General features: G+C 41.1%; 1 protein-coding gene across 3 annotated transcripts in view; it reads left to right on the top strand.

The window, feature by feature from the left end:
* The window catches only part of glra1 (glycine receptor, alpha 1), a 141,867-nt gene that overhangs the window by 78,057 nt on the left and 41,171 nt on the right, over positions 1-22,639 (top strand). For all 3 annotated transcript variants that reach the window (XM_039813115.1, XM_039813114.1, XM_039813116.1), the window contains 3 exons: positions 7,199-7,422; positions 14,071-14,153; positions 14,932-15,069. In XM_039813115.1, coding sequence (XP_039669049.1) covers positions 7,199-7,422; positions 14,071-14,153; positions 14,932-15,069 — 445 coding nt within the window. The remainder of the gene's footprint in view (positions 1-7,198; positions 7,423-14,070; positions 14,154-14,931; positions 15,070-22,639) is intronic.

Genomic DNA, 22,639 nt, shown 5'->3' with positions numbered 1-22,639 from the left:
AGAAGAGGACGAGTAAGATTGCAGTCTTTCATGCATGGTTTACTGCCTGAGTTTAATACATGCTGAAATGAGTGCGGTATTGTGTAAGTACAGCATTTCCTCTGCTAATGGTTTCTTAGCAGCGTGGCGGCACTTAACAGTCCAACGGCTTTATGTCAGGCTATTAAACCATGAGTTTGAGCCTACAGACGTCGTAGGAGCCTCACTTTTTACTGCATATCATCATGCGTATGTGACATAACATCCTGCAGTACATTCCCCTGTCCGTAGGAGGACATATTGACTTTTCATTGTAATTACAACTATTAACAATATATATAATTATTAATTGGTGAAATGAATTCCAGATTTTCTCATATACCCCCAATTTATTAACCTTAACGTTTTTTAATAAACATCGAATTAGTCATCCATTTGCTCCTGATTCCTAATAATTCATGAAATCTTTATTTTGCACCCACACGTTTCTATCCCCTCATTTGAATGGGAGCATGCTGCTCTGTCCAATTCCCATCTCAGTTTAATGCACTAAATGTGCATCCATCTGCAGCCACGAGGAGCCTCTGACCCATGAAGCTGAAGCTTTATGGAATGCATGACATCCCCAAGATGACCAGTTTTTCCCCATGAAACCATCTGTTGTTTCATGATTGGCTTTCAAGGGATGTCAAAATAAAGCCGCATACAGTGTATGTTTGCATCTGTGGAGGTGATGGTCTGACAGGCTAATCGACAATCAATTAAGTAGTTTGAGAAATGGACCAACAGATCCCGTTGCTCCGGCGTTACTACGCAGCTGCAAACTGAGAGAGACGACGTAGATATGTTGGAAGTCTTCTGGTAGCTGTGCCGAGAGAAATCTCAGTCATTCCCAATCTTGCAGAGACGAAGAGCGTAGGTGTAAGGAGATAACATAGGCACAGGCTAATTATTGCTAACTAACATGCTAGTTAACATTAGTAATTAAACTTAAACAGCTAATGTGAGTTGAAACTACGTCAGAAAGTTGCATGGTTATGACACAATCGTTAGCCTATTTTTTTACAAAAACGGCTTCTACGGAGCCATAATGTGAGATACAAGGTAATGGAGCCTTTTAGACATTGTCGTGTTTCTTTAGAAATAAACAATGGACAAATAGAGTCTTTAAACGCTTCAGATGTAAAGTTATTCGCTGCCAAAGTGACGTCAAAATGAATGGCAGTCAATGGAATGCTAATAGGAGGGTGAGTGCTTGTCAGCATCAAAATGGCGCCATAGGAGCTACGCTGTGTGGAAGTTGGCTTACCCCCTTGGTTTGAGAGAACTGAATCTGAGTATTTCCTGTTTTCTGATCCGGTGAAAGGTTCGTTTACAACATAGGGCTGCTCGATCAGGAAAAAAAAATCATTATCAAGATGATTTTGGTCAAAATTGGAATCACGATTATTTAACACTATTACTCATTGACTTTTGGAAAGATGTTAGGATTATTGAATTTAAAAAGATATTGGAAAAGTTCAAATCAACAGTGAAAACACCTAGAACTGTGACATTTCCCTTCATACTTTTCCCATTTGAACACAAGACAAGAGTTTAAGATAAGAGTTTACTTGCAAAACGCGATGTGCAAGATAATAGTTTTTCTCAATTATTCTGTTTTTGTGATCATTATGAGCCAAAATTGTAATAGCGATTAAAATTTTGATTAATTGCACAACCCAATCAACAGTTATGTTTAAAAAGCATCATTGGAAACTGTTTAGAAAAAGGGACGGCACTATAAAAAAAAAAAAACCTTGCAGGTGATTGGATGAGCCTTCTGTCCGCCGGACGCTGTTTGGTTCGGTCCGCTGATGTTCAGACACAAACGCATTGCTTGAAGCCTGACAAGATGGATTTTCGTGATATGTGATCCTGTGATTCTCGCGTGATCTTGTGCTATCGCAAGAATCTCGCTGCTGCGCAAGAGAAGAGTTCAGCGACATCACAACAATTAGCTGTGAAAAAGTCTGACTCGTGCTACCATTGAATTCATAATTATCTTTGTCTTTAGCGACTCCGTATAAAGGGCATTCCCTCTCAACTTTCGCCCTTTCCAAGCTGGTGTCAAACCGCAGGCGGGTGTATGACTGATGACCCTGGCGTGGGCTCGTTCCTCTCTTCTCTATTCCCTCGCTCCCTCTCTCCATCGACAGACGCTCCTCATCTCTGCACCATTTCGGGTTATTTATCATATTCTCGAGCAGAAGAAAAGGCGACTCCTTTTTGAAAGGTCAAGCTCATTTGTTTCATGTGAGATATTCCGTCTAATAAACAGTGATAAACGTGGTCTCACTGAGGCTGATGGCCATGTGACTGTACTACACACACACACACACACACACACACACACAAACACACAGTACTGTGGCTGATTGCTCCTTTAAATGCCACCCGCTGGGGCTGCTGGCATGGCCGTGGCTTGTCCCTGCGAAGCATTTCTGCTACACCACGCAGCTTAATGATGGTTTCAGTCTGGCCAAAGTGGCCAAGCTCCATATTTCTGAGAATAATTGACAATTAGGGGGATGGAGGGGCGAGCTAAATGCCATCCCTCGCTGAATAAAGACACTCCATCTCTGATTGTGAAACAGGGAAGGGAGAATGGGCGGTGGAGGTTATGCAATAAAGCTCCGAGGGAGCAACAGTTAATATCTTCTACCCGGATCGATTCTTAATTCCAACACTAACCTTAACCTAATTCTAACCATCAAAACAACCAATAAAAGAGGTGACGGAGGACCAGACAAAATGACTGCTCTCACCTGAAAAATGACACCATTAGTCCTTTGTTTTAACACTTGAACAAACAGTGTTTGAGCTACCTCTTGCAGCTCTGAGAGTAGTAACTGACTGTCAAAGTTGGAAGTTACAATCACTAGATTGTCTAGTTTCATTTAGCGTTCTTTATCTTTTATTCAAGTCAAATATTTAATTTGAGAAAACTCAAAATGTGTCTTATTCGCTACGGAACACACAATGCAGAAAACTCAAATTGGTCCTCACAAAGGTAGAAGTGCAGGGATACACACTTTTAAGCACGCACCCAATGCAGACACAGTCAGACCTGTAAGAGATGTATTGATCGTTCCGTTAAACAGCGGAGGCTGAAGGTATTAAAGCCACGCGGCGGAGGTTCATCTCCGCGCTGCAGTCTGGATTTAACCTCCAGTTGGCTCACATTCCAGCTCAATGAAAGCTTTTAAAACCGAGACTCGGATCAGTAAAGCACAGATCAGCAGCGTTAACTGATTCAAAGGTCAAACATTTGACTGCAGGCTTATTTGTACAGGACATACTGTATATTACATGAGGAGTTCATGCTACGGATGCCTTGTACTTTGAAGGCCGCAAAGAAATGTTTAGCAGAGGGCTTCATTTTACTAAAATAGGCTGTTTAACATGATTCAGGACAATACACAAAGAAAAATCCATCCATGCTGTTTTGAGTGAGATACGGTTTCTGAATGTGTCCTGCCTTCAGTCTCCTGGTGAGCTGTTCAAAATCGGCCTCGGACTGTGACATCACAGTCCGAAATGAGCTGGCTAACCACAACCGTTAGCTCGTAGCGTTAGCATTAGCCGGCTAACGCTAACGCTAGCATGCTACGTCGTTCTCAATAGCAAAGCACTGCTACAACACACACAAGTTCACCATAATCTACAAAAGAACTACTTACGTGTGTGCCCTCATTTAGAAGTCTCCCAGCTAATCCTGCCTTGTAACTGACCAAAGTTGGAGAAACAGGCTTTCTTTTACTGTCTCTAGAGTTAGCTAGCTGACATGCTCTACATCTGAGCTACTGCGCATGTGCGAGTGCAATCAAAGATAGTACAGAAGAAGAAGATGAAAAGAGGTCTCACTCTGTAGCTAAAACAGAAACCAGGTGAAAAGAGGATCTGCAGCAGTGAGAGAGAGATGTGCAGTACAACAACAATATGGTGTTTTTTTGAAAATTAAACCATGTAAACCTATTCTGGTACAACCTTAAAATACAGTTATGAACCTGAAAATGAGCATAATATGGGCGCTTTAAGATGGTCTGTAGATGGTTTGCAAACAGCAAAGGATCGCTGCCTTTATAGAAGATTTAAGAGAGAAAATAAGACTTCACTTCAAATAGGGTTTCCACGGGGTCTTAACAAGTCTAAAATTTCAAAATCTAAATATTAGGCCTTAAAAAGTCTTAAAGTGCTCATATTATGCTCATTTTCAGGTTCATTATTGTATTTAGAGGTTATATCAGAATAGGTTTATATGGTTTAATTTTCAAAAAATGCCATATATTTGTTGTACTGCACATTGCTGCAGCTCCTCTTTTCACCCTGTGTGTTGAGCTCTCTGTTTTAGCTACAGAGTGAGGCATTGCACTTCTGTTCCATCTTTGTTGGGAGTTGCACATGTGCAGTACCTAGGTAAGGACTACTAGCCAGTCAGAAGTTGAGTATGAGGGCGTGCCCTGACAGTACCTAGGTAAGGACTACTAGCCAGTCAGAAGCAGAGTATGAGGGCGTGCCCTGACAGTACCTAGGTAAGGACTACTAGCCAATCAGAAGCAGAGTATGAGGGCGTGCCCTGACAGTACCTAGGTAAGGACTACTAGCCAGTCAGAAGCAGAGTATGAGGGCGTGCCACGCTAGCAGCTAGGCTAGCATTATAACGTGTGTTACAAAGTGACCAGGTTTGTCTCTGAAGTAAAGGCTGGACTACAATAGAGCTGTTTGGAGCAGTTTGTGAACAGTGTTTTCTGTTTGAGATGGTAAGTCCCTTTGGGGGGGACTTTGGGCTTTTTCACTTTCTAAACCTATAACGTGCACTAAAATATATATAAAACAATAAAGGAACGAGAAAAGGCCAAAAAGTATAATATGAGCACTTTAATTTCGCAGTAAATTCAAGTATTGTGTTCTTAAAAATAATATATAATCATTTTAAAAAGGTCTTAATTTTCCTGCGTCCATGCAACACTACCTCTAATGCTCTATTTTGTTTTAATTCTGTGATGTTGTAGTTCTTTCTTTCGCTAATCCAAATATAACTTTGCAATATTACAAATGACACCAATATGCAACTTATATTGTAGCCAATCAGCTTTTGTGTCATTGGTGCGAGTCTCTTTTGGATTGTACCACAGACATAAAACTAATTTTATTCTTCAGCTACGGGGAAGTACAACGTTAATGATACTTGGCTTGAAAATTTTTTTTATTTAGGGCTGAGTTGATGTTGTGATAAATGTCTTAAATTTAATTTAACTTAAAAACGCCCTATAAAAAATCTTAAATTTGACTTGGTGAAACCTGCAGAAACTCAGTAAATATCATCAATAAGGAAGGACATGAAGTTGCCCAACAGCAACAAACCATGACCACACACTGATTTGGCTATGTTCTAAGTCAAGGACGAAAAGGCTTTATCCTTTGTGCTTTAGGAATCCATCCTCTTTATTGTAACAACACAAGCACTCGTTACTATCTCGTCTTTGAAGGCTCTGTGACTTGTGAATTTCTTTGAAAAACGATTTAGAGCCTTTCTATCTCCTGCTCATCTATCCCTCTGACTGTCGTCCCACTGTATCTCTCCATCTCCCGGTGTAAGACTAAAGAGGGAGCGGCAGCTCGATGTCCTTCAGCTCTGTACCAGGCCAACTCTCCACACATCCATCTGCCTGTCTATGAATCCCTCTGTTTCTGGCAACTTCATGTGTGGTTTTACTGTTGTGTTTTGTAAAAAACTTTAAAAAAAAACTTTAAAACCAAACCACAGCGAACACAAGCCTCCAAGGAAAAGTACCAAATTGTGAATAAAGAGTAAAGTCTTAAAGGATGAGGAGGATCTGAGGCTGCACGCCGGCTCACAGGCGGGAAAACAGATCTTAGATATGGCTCGAGGCCACAGCTCACTGTGATCAGTACAATCTCGCACGAAGGAGAAAAAGACGTATGGATGAAGACCCATAACCACCTGCTCACCCAACTGCAAAATTCCTGTCCATCACTCCATCTGTACATCTGTCCATCCATTCCTCAATATGGAGCTCCGGCATCTTGAGTCAGCAGTGCAATGACCCTTGATGAGCCTTTTTTCCCTTTCATTTTTTCAAGGGAACATTTCCCCGCGGGTACATTTCACATCCTTCCATTCAAGCGGTTTCTGACATTTTTTGCTGTATAACTTTTGCAGGTTTGTTGTAATTTAATTTCTCTTCCAAATCAATTTCCCCTTCGGCCGTGCCTCATCTGCCTCAGAGAGACTTTGGCCCTCCAGAGGATGCAGCCGTGGTAGTCGTACGTGGAGAGAGCAGCAGCGATGATGGTGATAGTACAATATGAGCTAAAAGATTTGGGGCGCCTGGATAGCTCACCTAGAGTTATGTACAAAGGCCCAGTCCTTGTGGCAGCGGCCGCAGTTTCAACCCTGACCTGCGGCCCTTTGCTGCATGTCATCCCCCCTGTCTCTCCTATTTCACATCTTCAGCTGTACTCTATAATAAAGGCCTAAAAACAAATGAAATAAATGAAAAGTGTGTCAAGAACAAGATAAATTGGTTATTGGGTGGCTGGTGCATTGCATTCTGGTCTGTTTCGCGCTCCTGCGGGTGTGCAAATTGTTCTTCTCTGTAATGCCGCTTATCAAAATCACTGAATGTGCAGACTGATCTCATGAAGTGGCGTATGTATGACACGCCAATTCGTATGCCATTATTGGCATGTTATTAAGATGCATAATCGCTTTTTAGCGTGTTTATCAACGCCGTTTGGCCTCCGTTGACTTACATTACCTTGCGATTGCGTGTGAATTGACGCCGTAGCGAGTAGTATGAAAGGGCTAAAATCCGCGTAGGGAGGTTGGTCGGGGTGGAGGATGGGTCAAACACAGGACCTTCACCCAGGAGACCGGGGATCGTGTCCCGCGTGTCACGTTTCCTTTCCACGTTTATTCTTTTCCTAAACCCAACCCGCGTGTCACATTTCCTAAACCCAACTGTAGCCTAGCGATAACACGTAGCCTCGCGATAACACGCCACGTGGCTTTAGAAAGTGGCGTGTACGTTTATGCGAAGTCATGATGTCATGTTGGAATGTGTGATCATTTTCGTTTTGCCATCCATCCATCCACAGCTTTAGAACAGATGCATCTCCCTCTCTAACATCTGTGCTGTCTGTCTCCTCTCAGGACTACAGAGTGAACATCTTCTTGAGACAGCAGTGGAACGACCCTCGGCTGGCCTACAGCGAGTACCCCGACGATTCGCTGGACCTGGACCCCTCTATGTTGGACTCCATCTGGAAACCGGACTTGTTCTTCGCCAACGAGAAGGGGGCCAACTTCCACGAGGTCACCACCGACAACAAGCTGCTACGTATCTCTAAAAACGGCAACGTGCTGTACAGCATACGGTGAGTGCAGGAAGTGTGAGGCATACTCGCTTTTTAGCGTGTTTATCAACGCCGTTTGGCCTCCGTTGACTTACATTACCTTGCGATTGTGTGTGAATTGACGCCGTAGCGAGAAGTATGAAAGGGAAAATCCACGTAGGGAGTTTGGTCGGGGTGGAGGATGGGTCAAACACAGGACCTTCACCCAGGAGACCGGGGATCGTGTCCCGCGTGTCACGTTTCCTAAACTCAACCGTCGCTTTCTTCTTTTCCTAAACCCAACCCGTCCGCTGTATACGGCGCTCAAAATGTGTGCAGACTTGCTTTAGAAAGTGCCGTGTATGGTTACGTCTGCTGTGTACAGCGTAGACATACACGCGGATAGCTCAAAATGCGTACAGATAACACGCCACTTGGCTTAAGAAAGTGGTTGTGTATGTTTACGCAAAGTCATGATATCACCTTGCTTTTCCGTAGAATCGATATTTTGTATTTATTTATTTTACCAATGATTCACCTTAATATTTTCTGTTCATACGCTGATGCTCAACACCATCAGTCAAAAGCAGAAAAAGCTGAATATACATGTTATGTACTTCTTTATAATAAGTATAAGTATAGTATAATAGTATAATATAAACTAATGTGCATTCTTTTTAGAAAACAATTAGTTTTTAGAAATGTCTCATGATATATGGTCTCTAGAAGTGTTTTATTCAACTTGTGTTTTTGTTAAAGAAGCAAAAGAAAATTGCGATATTCATTAATCGAATGGCAATACTTTTAGAATCGCAATAAATGAAAATCGCAATAGAAATCGAATCGGCACCCGTGTATCGTGAAAGAATCGAATCGGGACAAAAGCATATCGTCCCAGCCCTACTGGTTATTAAAGTGATTACTGCAGCATTGATACATACAAAAGTCCCCTGCTCATATCCAGACTAATTCATTAAAAGTGCAACAATATATTTCATTTTTTAGCAGCTGTAAAAAGCACAGTGCCTTGATACTGGCGGAGTATAACAGTTCAATGATCATTTTAAAAGAGATATAACAGTAATAGAAAAAAAGTTTTGAGTCAGAGGGCTATAAGTCTGGAGGTTATATTGAATCTGTCGGTTATAAAACTGTGATGGAAGATAGCAAGTGACTGCTCTGACTTCCTGTTTATTGCATTCCAAAGACCTTCGTCTTCTGCTTTAGAGTGCTCTTATTGCGTCAAAGTTGGAGGTTTTTATTTCCTCCAGAGCTCTACTTCCTCCCTCTTTTTTTTTTTGTATCTCCAAGACATCCTATTCAAGGCTCTCAGAGTTATAGCCGCCTTCAGCCGACAAACCTTTTAGCCTGCCGATGCCTCCTCCTCCTCCTCCTTCTCCCCCCCGCTTTTATTGCCTCTGCTGAGGGGCGAATGAGAAAGAGACGCAGCAGCCAGCCATGGTAATCTACTGAGCCTGTTAGTATTCCAGCAGCGGGTCTAATCCGTTATCAACCACAGTTTTCACCTCCGTGTACAGCAGGAGGAGGAGTTAGATTGGCCCTTTAGAAATATCGTCAGAAAAGGGATGAACTGCGCGTTCCGCCTCTGCCGCTTTCATTTGTTAACTTGACAACATCAGAATGAACCCTCCGTTGATCAGTTTGATCTCGGAGGCGACGAGGCGGCTCGGGATATTAAACCATCCCGAGGGGAAGAAGGAGAAAGTGGGTCTTGTAAATGTTGTTTACTCAGTATTTTTTTTTATGTTTATCGCGCGACGATGGAGCAGCGCGAGACGGAGTTATGACCGATGGCCACGTCTCCTCCAAGATGAAAGTGAACTTTTTATTTTGTGATAAACAATAATTTTTTTTAAACATACAAAACCTATGTTGGCTTCATCATCATCACCACCCGCCCAGACAGAAATCAAGAAAAGATGACATGGTAACTACAGTATTCAAGACCATGCAACAAAAATAATAACAAAATAGACAATAAACCAAATGAACATATGTATAGATGACAACTCCATAAGCCCATCATACCCATCTCTCCCTAGCACAAAGCTTCCTAGGAGCCCTCCAGAAAGCTCAGCTACTTTCCCCATTTTCTAGTATAGCCATCCAATCTGTCTGTTTATGACATTTTTTCAAATGCTGCCACCCTAGCCATCTCACAAGCCCACTCCTGGATTGACGGCACCCATTCATTCTTCCATCCTCTTAAAATGATCTGTCTGGTGATCATTAAACTAGTCTGGACCCAGGTTCTTATGTGCTTATATATCCCGTTTAGGATTGACCCATCTCCCAGAACAAATAATCTTAGGCTGAATGGAACCTGGGTCCCAGCAATCCAACATAGGTTATCATGTATACCGGTCCAAAATTCCTGGACCTTATCACAGGACCCTAGGACATGAAGTAATTGGCTGTCTTCTGTGTTACATTTCCAACAATTTAAAAGTGTACATTTAGAGATTGGACGACAACATTCGTATGTAGTCACATATCCCGCTGTACTTCAAAAGAAAATGCGTTGCTTCCTCTGAGCTGATAATCGGTCTCATTTGTGCACGTGGGGTGCTTTATCAAAAGGAAAATCTATGATGCATGCCAATATGCATCAAGTATTTTGATCAAATGTTAGTTTTCTCTAAAATAATAAGGAAATACTGAAATTCAAGAAATCCATGACACTTTATTTTAGGATGATTAAATCTGAGACGCTTTTCACCAGAAAAACAACATTTGTCATTTTTTTTCTGGTAATCTCTTTTGACTCTAAGTGAATTATGACTCCTGCCTGTAAGGAGCAAAAACAGAAGTAGCAGGATGTTGTTAGAGAGCCACAATGGAGGAGAGGGAACGTGTGACTTTGAACTGCTTACTTCTTGTTTCCATTAGCCAGCATTGATTCCTTTCCCCAACTTTTAATTTTCAACTTTAAAGTTATTATCCCTCAGGGGAAATTTGTCTTGCAGCCAGGTAAAACATACACACACCCACAGACGTAGGCTCACAGACTCAGGTACAACAAAACATAATAGATTACAGGAATACATCGATTGACAACAGGAAACCTATAGTATGCCATTGCTAAAACCATCACCATCAATTTAATTTCAGTTCAATTTTATTTATAGTGTCATATCATAACAGACGTTATCTCAGCACACTTTACAGATAGAGTAGGTCTAGACCACACTATAATGTATAGACACCCAACAATTCCCCAGTAGTTAAACAGGAACCCAGTCATTGGTTCATTGTGAGGTTTAACACTTTGGTGGCCTGAGAAATAAAGGAATGGTAGCCCACAGCTAAGTCACTAACTCTATTAAAACATTATACTTCCTGTTTGCATCTATCAAAGCATCATGGGAACTGTGCTCACAAAACAGTGGTATCCCACAAATCAAACACAAGTCATTTTGGCAGTTGTTTAGTTTATTGGATGCTAGCAGATTTCTTTTGTAGAAGGTCAAGGTCCATAGAAATTAATGTTCATTATTTTGTCTTTTTCTAACGTTGCACATTGAATTGATGTGTCCCTAGTCAGAAAATAACATATCAGTTTCTATTGTTAATGGCGATCATTGTCGAGGTCATCAAATTCAGCATCTGTGCTGCATTATATGCATTATATGCAGTAATATGCGATTTTCCATGCAATATGCTTGCAGTGAAAACAAAAGCACAAAATCACCTGCAGGGTTGGAGGCTCAACTCCCGTCTAAAGCTCCAGGAATATAAAGCAAGGCACTTTTTTTCTTTGGCATTTAGGTGTCACGATGCAGCAGACAGGAAGTCTCCTTCCTCAGAAAGTGGGACATCTGTGGAGGCTACATCATGTGTGTAGTACATATTCAGCATCCTGTCATGGACTAACTAACAATGTGCAGACGCGGCAAAGTTTATTTTGTACATCATGCCAACTGGACGTGTGTGTTGTAGCAGCGGGTGTCCTGTTAGAGCAGAACAAGGGGACTGAGTGTGTGCAGCCGAATCACTGCCTGCGCGTCGTGACAACCTGCTGACAGCTCCAACTCTGCACAAATGGAACCGGAGCTGGGGTTGGGTTTTCTGTCTTCGTGAAATGAACACTCTCTTGTAGGGATATCCCGATTGGATCCGAGCAGATATTGGCATTTTTTAACTGATGGGGGATCGGCATTCACCCCGATTACCTTGCCCCGATCATTTGCATCAAGAAAAGAAAATCAAGAGGCTTCACTAAGTTTAGTTTACGTTGTCCAGCGGGGAACTGCTTACTTTTTGGTTGGGGTGGTTTGCTGGGATCCTAAAGAGAACTGTTTTGGTGTTAAAGGTGCTGTAGGTAGGATTGCGAAGATCCAGGACTTAGTCAAAAAATGTCCCTCCCCCCTTTCCGCTAAAGCCCAAAACTGTCTCCTAAGCCCCTCCCCCACAAGGGACAATGACACGCAGTTAGAATTACCTTCACGGTCACCCCACAGGTAACCAGCTCCCTGATTACCACAACGCAACAGATACGGCATCGCAGTTAGTGCATCATGAGAATTAGTAGCACCGTCTTTCACCAATCAGATTTCTTGGCTGATGTGTCATAAAGTCATGTATTTAATATGGACAATCAAGAATATTTGAGGATATTGAGGTTACTATCAGGGCACTCCCTCATACTCTGCTTCTGACTGGCTAGTAGTCCTTACCTAGGTACTGGGCATGTGCAACTCCCAACAAAGACGGAAAAGTGAGATGCCTCACTCTGTAGCTAAAACAGAGAGCTCAACACAAAGGGTGAAAAGAGGAGCTGCAGCAATGTGCAGTACAAAAAAATATGGTGTTTTTTGAAAATTAAACCATGTAAACCTATTGTGATATAACCTCTAAATACAATTATGAACCTGAAGATGAGCATAATATGAGCACTTTAAGTTATTGCAAGGCTTTGGATATAAGTGCTGAACTGATTTTATTATAAATAATTGTTTTTACCAACTATTTTCAGTTAAACAGTTCACTAATTAGCAGCGCTACGACCAGCTTTGCTGTTATTTTCTAATAGTCATTGACTGAATTGACTGATTGAAAAAAAATAGATTGATTTATATTGAAACTAATCATTCGCAGCATCTATAATTGGTTCAATTTATTTTGAAAACACAGATGATTCCATGGCTAATTTCAAATAAACGGCAAAAAAAAGTATAAAATATTGAGGTCCGTTGGGCAGAGTGGAGCAGTAATAATGTCTGACAATGTGGGATATCTCATTTTAAAATGAAAGTCTTTAATATCAGCAATGCGTCATACCAGTTATAAACTAGTTTTCACATACATTTCTGGGAAAAGTTGACTTTTGCAGAGATACATTCCCTCCATGTCACAGCAGTAATTAATTCTGATGCCTGAGACTCGGATCCTAATGTGTCACCACCACCGTCTGCCGCCAACATTTTCATTTTCTGAGTTTCACGGGTCAGCCTTGCATGAAACAAGATTCATTCCCATGTTACTGCACGTCTGCTCGGCTACAGGTTTTCATCCCTGTTAGTCCTCCAGCAGTGAAGAAGACGCGCAGAGGTCTACAGTGACACTGTGACCTCTAATGTCACATCCTGTTCATGTTTTCTTCAGGTTTCCTCATTCTGACAGTCCGTATTTGGGAAGTATCTTGAAAAAAATTAAACATTTGAATCGATTGCCAGCCCTAGTTGTTAACAACAATGGAACTCTATGCCAGAGAGGAAGAAGATATATCAGGCTTTGATACACACACAATACTTGTACATTCATTGTTGTTTTAGGTCGTTTCATACCCTCACACATAAATTACTTAAAGAACTATACATTTAAAAAATAGTTAACTAATTAATTAATCAACTAATTGTTTCAGTGCCACTCAAATCTGTTTTAATTGAATCACGCCTTCATGAAAAACAAGTCTAAACATGTGTGTGTGTGTATGTAATATATATATATATATATATATATATATATATATATATATATATATATATATATATATATATATATATATACTGTATATCCGTTAAAATATAATTTTAATAATGTTGTGTGTTAATTTAATTAGTTTGACTTTCATCCCTGAAACCTGGGACGTTTGGTGCTGCTTTTCCAAGCAAAGTAATTCAACTTTTGAGTTAAAAAAAGGAAGGTTGTGCTTCAACAATGGAGATTCTCGGTGGAGGGGTAAACCCAAAATCAAATAGACATGTTCCAAAAAGTGAAGACAAGGTAGCACATCTCAAGTTCCCAATTTATGAGGACAAATTACTGTCATTTCACTGGTTTAATTAGGCTTACATCACAATAATGAAATGGGTATCTGTAATGCTTTTTTTGTGTGTTAGTATTAAATTAATTCGTTCATTAATTTAAGCTATTATTGTTGCACTTACTACAAGTCAGTGTGGAAAACAGCAGTGTCAATACATTGATTTATTTATAAAAAAAAAAAAGAATAAAAATGTATTAATTTTGATCAGATCCAGATTTCAACATATCCCGATGTGTCACTGTTTGGTGCGGTGGCTGGTTGGGTTACACGATAAATCTCTGAATAATCCTCTTAGCATTAAGTGATGCTGCGTGTGTGTGTGTGTGTGTGTGTGTGTGTGTGTGTGTGTGTGTGTGCGTGTGTGTGTGTGTGCATGCGTGCGTGCGTGTGTGTGTTTGCAGAATAACACTGATCCTGGCCTGTCCCATGGATCTGAAGAACTTCCCTATGGACGTCCAGACCTGCATCATGCAGCTGGAGAGCTGTGAGTAATACACACGCACACACACACACACACACACACACACACACACACAATGGGTCACTTAGCAGCTAGTAGGTTGAGAGATATGATATAGATTTCTCCGTGGCCTTTTCAGTCCTTTGAACAGACATGAGAGGAATCACAGAAACATCCAGAGCTGAAGTCCAGAGAGCTCTGTACTTCTACAGCGGCTCAGCGGTCATCAAGGACAGACAGAACACTACAATGCTCACTGGTACCATACTGATATCTGGTGTTAGTTCTGATATTAAGTATCAAGAGGACGCGACAGCTTCATAATGTCAATGCTTGACTCGAGGACATCCTTAACATTTAGAATAAGTGTTGGCAGTTGTTTTTATTATGACAGAGTAGCTGTTAAAATGCTCTACATGGGATCTGTTGCTGACGTTAATAAACGACTGACTGTAACCTCATCATATTTAGTCTCTCTGACTACTAAACGTTACCATCAGCCACACAACACAGATAAGGCCTTCAAATCAGACAAATGGCACTTCAAATCCCCACCAATTCAAAAACATCAAAACGTTTATATAAAACATCATCACGTTGAGTCGATTCTGAACCAATCAGCTGTTAGATCAGCTGAGTGCCAGCCGTTTCCCATCATGCCCTGGGTCTTGCAGTCGTGTGCATGATGTCAGAGCAAGTCGCACACAAATCTAAGCAGCATGCATTGGACGGCCATCGCCGGTGATCGATGCTGCGCAGGCCTAGTGATGGAAACAATCTAACCTCCCGCTCTCTCCTCCAGTCGGCTACACCATGAACGACCTCATATTCGAGTGGGATGAGAAGGGAGCCGTGCAGGTGGCCGACGGCCTCACGCTACCTCAGTTCTTACTCAAAGAGGAGAAGGACCTGCGCTACTGCACCAAGCACTACAACACAGGTGAGTGGGACAACGTTTGATTGATTATTTCCCCTCCTTTCCGCTCTGCTTTTTCTGTCTGTCAGCTGTCGCTTTTTTGGTTTCCACACTATTGCAATCTACATCCTATCAATTTAGTCTCTTTGATCTCGCATTGCCAGACCTTCCTCCACAGCACTGCGGAGGAAGGTCTGGCTAGTCCGCACAACATTCTGGGTTGGGAGAAAAACGCACTCTGGTTAATTGACATTTCTTTAAACCAATTACAATCGTCTTGGGCGGCGCTATGCAAATACGGTGCCGCTGCAAAATAGCCTCGGGAAGGAACTTGTTTTGGTTGAACATGTGTACTCTGGAATTAAAATGGCTGTCAAGTGTGTGATGAGAATTTTTCTCAAACTGAAGATAAATATAATTCGATTGTCACATCTGGCTCGGAGGATGTTTCCCGAATCGACCGGAGTTTAGAATTCCAACACAAAGAAAGCGGAAGGTGAGGGACATCCGGCCGAAAATGAGAACCGGAACAATCCCGTAAATTGAACGTCGTAGATATAGACTAGTCTCTTATAGAGTCGTACAAGTCTTTTTTTATCAAAACATCTGCCACCAGTGACAATACAAATCCACATGTTTCAAGACTTCAAGAGAGTTGTCATTTTTCATGATTCTTTGGTAACACTTTAGTCCTTCATTTTCTAGGGGATTTCCTGGAAAGAATAGTGTATTTTTTCTAAAAGGAAAATAGAGATGTGAGAAAATGATTTGAGTTTATTTAGTCCTGTTGTGTTTCTGCAGTATCAGAAGTTAAATTTAATATTGTTGTTGTTGTTGTTATTGTTGAATTGTATGCTTACCTGGGGACATTTGCATGTCCAGCTGACCTGTTGTACTTTGACTCATACTATGCTAACAAATAACTGCAATTAATCAATATCAACGATATACATGTAACTAGTTCCGAATTACTTTATTTCCACGAACTTTCCTGAGTAAATGTTAACTGACAGAAGAGATACACAAAGCTACCAAAGATGCACGCTGTAATAAAACAGGATGGTTCTTCAATGAAAAACGACATTTTAGGCCACAATGATTGACAAAAATAACTTGACAAGATAGAAATAGTCTGCAGTGCAATGCACTAACATTTCAGCCATGATTATCTGAATGTTCAGCGTTGATATTTGGCTCTGAGCTCATCCAGACCCACAAGGAAACACCGAGAGCTCACGACCAGAGTGACATAAGTAACTTTCTCTAGGGTAAAGTGGTCTCAGAGCCTGCAGGTGGAAGGCTTAAATACCTCAATGTCGATATTGCAACAATATTGTATTGTTGATTTTTGATAAATCATCACCAGAGATGATTTAATGACTTAGTGGGTAAAGGTAAATAGTAGAACAGCTAGAGCAGTCTGGTAAGTTCAGAAAATGACATCACTTTACTGTAATGTAGCCTGTAAAACCAGGAAAAGACGACACCATTACGATATCCAAAATCTAAGACAAAATCTAGTCTCATATCGCGACATTGATATAATATCGATATATTGCCCAGTGACTAGTGAGGGGCGGTATTGGCTGCGTTTGCAACAGTGGTGGAAGAAGTATTTAGAACCTTAACTCAAGTAAAAGTACCAATACCACACTGTAAAAATACTGTTACAAGTTACAAGTAAAAGTCCTGCATTGAAAATGTTACTTAAGTAAAAGTATGTAAGTATCATCAGAAAAATGAACTAAAAGTACTCGATGCAGAAAAATCCTCCCATGTAAAAAACTGGAAAGAATCCAACCGGTTGTGTGTTTAATGGTCGAATCATTTCAGCTGGACTTGTAGGCCGTTATATTGTTGGCTAGTTATAATTAAACATCTTATTTTTTAAACTATGTGTTTTGTGTTCAAAAATCTTAATTTGTAAAAGCTGTCAGATTAAGGCAGTGGGGTATTAAATACCTCAACATTTGAACTTAAGTACAGTACTTGAGTAAATGTACCTGTCTTAGTTAGATTCCACCACTGGTTGGCAATTATTATTATTATTATTATTATGGAAGTTTTGACAAAGCCTCGACATCATATCTGGAGAATAATGCCAGTACACTCGAGTAAAATTAAAATACAAACTTTGCTTATCCCATGTGAATGCGGTGCACGAAACACAGACGGTGGGGGGGGGATTAAGTCCCCTGGTAATGCTAGTCCCGTGCGAATAGGGCTTATGTTGCTGTCATGAGAAATGTGAGATGTATTTGTCTACAATACTACAAAACGACAACAAAAACAAACCCATCTCTTAAATCCATCCGTTTGTCTTCCCTTTACTATTTTTCTTTTATTTCTTTATCTTTCCATCTTTCTCATTTCTCCATCCTTGTCTTTCTCGTCCTCCTTGTCACTTTCTCTATCTAGCTGCCGTCCCGTTTCTCTCCCTCATTTTTATTTACTTTGGGTCGGTTTCTTTCCAGGCTTTACATTGATTAAGGAAAGATGGAGAGAAAGAGAGAAGATATACAGTAGAGGGGTAAAGCAGGGCTCGAGGCAGAGAGGGATGTGTATCTCTCTAATGAAGGGAGAATATATCTAAATTCAGAATCACATATTCTTTGAAACTAAGAGAGGGAGACTATATGAAGTGTCTGCCTTGAGACTGCTGAAATGCTGCATGAGTCAGAGACAGAGTTTTTATTTTCATTTGAACGTGTGAATTGTGGAAATAACAGCGGAATATTGCACTGAAATGGAAACACATATTCCCCAAATATTTTTTTTCTTTCTCCTTTCAATGTCATGAAACTTAGTTTGACTTAGTGAGGAGGAAAAACACTGTGAGCTGCAAAGTTAGTTTTAGCCACAAACTCAAAATCAACAGCTGATTTATTCACCTTTCCGAGATTCAAAGTTTTTATATTTGTACAAAATCGCAAAAAAACGAATGAAAGTAGAATAAAAAAGACATTTTAGGTGGCCGGGTTGGCTCAGTTGGTAGAGCAGGCGCACATATACTGAGAGGAGAGGTTTATGCCTCGACGCAGAGGTCCACAGTTCAAATCCAACCTGTGCAAAAAGGGAGAAGAAAAAGAGAATAAATAATGAAAAAAGATTAGAGCGGAGAAAAAAAAAAGGGAGAAAATAAAATGTGGAGAGAAAAAGAACCAAAAATGCTTAAAGAAACTAAGGGGGGGGGGACAAAAGAAGAACACAAGAAGATCAAGAAAGTGACAAAAGAGAAAACATCGAATGGACAGTGTTAGGAAAAACAGGAAAGAAGAGAATGAGAAAGGATGACATCATTGATTTGAGAAGGAAGCTGAAGAACAGAAATAAGGGAAAGCAGAGCAGCAGAAATCAGAAAAAGAAACGAGCAACGATTATCTTACAGGACGGGGGAGGACGGGGGCGGCTGCCACGCTCTGCTTCTCCCTCCAGGTCCTCCATGAAAACCATCTGTCCTGTCCCTTTCGCCAGTCCAAAACTCAAAATAGACACAAAAGACACTAATGGAGCTAGAGATGTTGGGAGGGATATTTCAATGTTTTGCTCCACTGCCAAAAGCCACTGTGACGAACTAAGAAACCGACTTTGTTTTATGTAATTTGGGGTCTAAAGTCGAGGTGGACAAAGATTGTCAAGAGAAATAAAGTGTCCGTTTTAGCTTCATGCTAATTATTAGGTCACACGTTTTATGACTTCTTTGTAATCAGAATATTGGGACTTTATTCTCAAAATGTCAGCTTTTTATTACATAAACTCTCATACGCCTTCAAAACTCACTCAAACAGTTACAGAAGGAAGATGCTTTCATTCTAAAGGTAAACCTAAAGCCGTTTCAATGTTTGTAGAAACATGTTGTAGAAACTGTGATGCTGGATTAGTTCCCCTTAAAGAATAAACCGCAAAAGTAAAGTTAAACTCCCAAGGAAAACATCTTCTACAAAAATACAAAATCGACAGGTCACATTCAAATCCAAAACACCAAACCAGTGGTCAAAGTCACTGTGTGTGTGTGTGTGTGTGTGTGTGTGTGTGTGTGTGTGTGTGTGTGTGTGTGTGTGTGTGTGTGTGTGTGTGTGTGTGTGTGCCGCAGGCTGATTAGTTCAGATTCAGAGCCATCACTCACACAGAGGTTGACGTCTGCTGTCACTGCTGAGGAGATGAACGATCCACCTCTAGACGAAAGGCCTTGACACGTCTCAGCACTGCCACTCTCTCACGCTCTCACACACACACGCACAAACACACACACATACACGCACACACACACTCACACAGTCAGTTGCACGCACAGCAGAGACAATGGAGTGCTAATCCACTGCTCTGTTATATAAATACCTGTAAGTCTGGTTTCTCTCTGTCACTGAATCCCGCTGAGAGTCAATCTCATGCAATATTCCTTTTATGGTATTTCCTGTTTGAACGATTGAAACCGTCCCGTCCATCCATGCGTCCAAGCCCCCAGGAACAGCGCCATGTCTTAAAGCGACCATGGGCTTAGCAGCCAACGGTGGAACTGCACCCCTCTGGCCCAGAAATACTTTTCCCAAAGACTTTGCATGGCGAAAGAAACTTCTATATTTCAGCGGATAATTTCTTTTTGGGTACATCAACTTACCAGCCCGAACACTTAACGGGTCCTTGTTTAAAACATCATGTTTTAAAAATGTTTAACATTCACTAGTAGCCGGATCCAGAGTTATTAAACTAGGCATGATGAACGCGCATGATGAACGCGAGCAGACCCGCGGGACTGCGCCCGCACACGTCACCCTGCACTGCGCAGGCTTATATGACGGTTCTCCCGAGGTCCTGTAGCTGTTATTATGGATATAGCTAATGGCTGTAATTCACCATGTGTTCTATTAGCTAATACATATAACAATACCATGGTATTATCTTATTATCTTATCTATAGCTTTAAAGCCTGTAAAGCCTGTAACGTGGATGTAACGTCATTAGCGTTTTCCAAACTGCTGGGGCTATCGGCTTGTAGCTAACATCAGTGGTAGCTAGCATGGATGTATTAAGAGAATGGTAACACTATACATATATGCCTACATAACGTTACTACAGACATAGCTAGATACAAGCTAGCGCTAGCTATTATGGTTAGCCCGCAGTTTCGTAAAACAGAGCTTTTCTTAACACATCCATGGCTTCATCCCTCATCTACGTTACAGGCTTTACAACATACAGCCCTCGGATGTATCCTAAGATAAGTGTTAAACCCTAAACTTAAACCCACATTGGCTCTTAGGGACATATAATATATTACGTTAGCTACCTAACTAGCTCCATTATTTAGCTTGACCTACATTGTTTTTTTTTAGCGTTTGCAATAAACCCCTAAACCAGGTTGAGTGATAGTTAGTGTGTATTAAAGTTACAAAAAACATTTTCCTTATTTTAAAACAAATTATCTTAATTTGTCTTAAATTAAGATATAAGATAAGAGCCATGGATGTATTAAGAGAAGCTCTGTTCACGAAACTGCGGGCTAACCTTAGTAGCTAGCGCTAGCCATTATCTAGCTAGCTTGTAGCACGACATAATGATTACATCTCCTTGGTTCTCTAAATACATCCATCGTTTATTTAGCTAAGCATGTAAACAATCAGGAAAGACGAAAACACAATGTTTAACGTTAGTGAATATTTTAGGCAATGAAACGGCGAGTTCATGAGTTCGCCAAGTTTACCATGGATGTATTAAGAGAACGACGTATATACTTGTAAGAGACACAAAAGAGAAGCTCAAGAACGAGAGTTGGCGGTATTGACAACAAAAAACAAACTGTTTGTTAGCGCATGTCCATCGTGAACGCAATGAAGCATCAAGCGGAAGATCCAGGTATTTTCAAGCTCCATGATTGCTTTATGTGCTTCTGAGCAACTCTCATTGGAATGAACGGGGCTTTCGCACAACCAGTTCTCTTTAATACAATACATGCAAATGATCAATCATTACTACATATCTGTTTTATTTGGTTTTTAGAAAGTAATGTTTAGTTAGGAAAGTCTGGTGCCTTTAGTCTCTCCCACATGGTGGAAGGAAGGTATAAGGTGGAAGGTATATAGGTTTATTATTAATTCAACAACGGTATCAGATGGGTATCGGGTATCGACAGATACACAAAGCCCTGGCATCGGTATCGGGACTGAAAAAGTCGGATCGGGGCATCCCTACTTAATGGGAACTTGGAAGAGACAGAGTGCATTCACACTGCACAGACGGTTGTAGGTGGAGGGTTAATCGGGGCCTAACAGCAAAGTGCTCGGTGGTTTGGTGCTGGGTAGGAAGCATACATTGAGATTAATAGTGCTGGATTAGAGAGACTGAATCAAACAGTAAATATGCTGTAACACCCAAACCTATGAGCTCAAGAGGTTAAGACGCTCTAAAAAGATTCTTCGGACGCAGCGGCCGCTGTCGAATCTGACTATGACAGGTTTAAACCAGGGGTCGATGCATAGACCGTATAAATGAAGCCAAAACATCTGGATCGCCCCCTGGTGGCTGGCTGCAGAATAGGTCATAAATCCAGCCCCCTTCTTGTTACTGGATGGGACATGGGCCAAACTGAAAAGTCAAATTACACCTCGCATTTTATTTTATTTTTCCCAAAGATGGTTTCTGTTATTTTATGTAGTTCTTATGACGTGGATGTTTGTTCAAGTGTTCATTTTTCCAAAATGTTTTTATTAGTTATTTGATGCTATTTAAAACGGGGCTGAAACGGCATGATTGACAGCTGTGATTGACTCGTGATTGGTCGGGCGGGTTTATGGGTGGGACTTTGATACCGCAGCCTCACTACTGCACAGACTCTGGCTCCAAAATTAAAAGACGTGGCACCTGTATCGCTTCACTTTTGCACAGCGGGAGGAAGTGAAGATGCGTCGTCCATCTCTTTCTCCAGTTTATCGTTTAAACCTTTTCTGTCCTCTTCTTTTCTTCAGTCGAAGGCATGGATTCCTCAAGTACAATTTACTCTATCTTCCGCATCCGATCCTATATTACTCATTTTACTCTCTCATCTCATCTCCGGCTTATTACTCTCCTCTGTGACGGTGTGTACTGTACATATGTACGTTAGTGGGTATGTGTGTGCGATCGTTTGTATATATGTGTGTGTGTTAGTGTGGGTGGATGAGTGTGTACATGCCTCGCTGCTTCCCAATCAGGCATTAAGAGGGAATTAAGGTGTCGTTACCCCCCAGATTTATTAGCTGCAGTCTATTGTGACTCCAAGAGAGAGGGAGCATTTCCCTGCAGCTCTCTGTCCTCCTCTCTCACACTGTTGTCTTTTTTATTTCTTTCCAATCCCTCCATCCACCCCGCCAAACACACACACACACACACACAGCCCTGTTTGAAATACTAATAACGGTTTCTTCTGCATTGCAGGGTGCTTTTGTTTTCTGGCTGGTGATATGTTTATAGTGTGTTTGGGTATACATGCAGGACATACTATATTTCCTAGCCTTATTCCCAACCTTTACCCCGACATTAACCTACCCCTAACCCTTAAAACCAAGTCATCATACCAATGTTGACCCTGACTCAACTTTTGCCGCAACTTACACATCGT

This window comes from Perca fluviatilis, chromosome 10, assembly GCF_010015445.1.
Source record: "Perca fluviatilis chromosome 10, GENO_Pfluv_1.0, whole genome shotgun sequence".
Lineage (NCBI taxonomy): Eukaryota > Metazoa > Chordata > Actinopteri > Perciformes > Percidae > Perca > Perca fluviatilis.
Note: the sequence above shows the minus strand (reverse complement) of the source record. Positions and strands in the feature narration are given on the sequence as shown.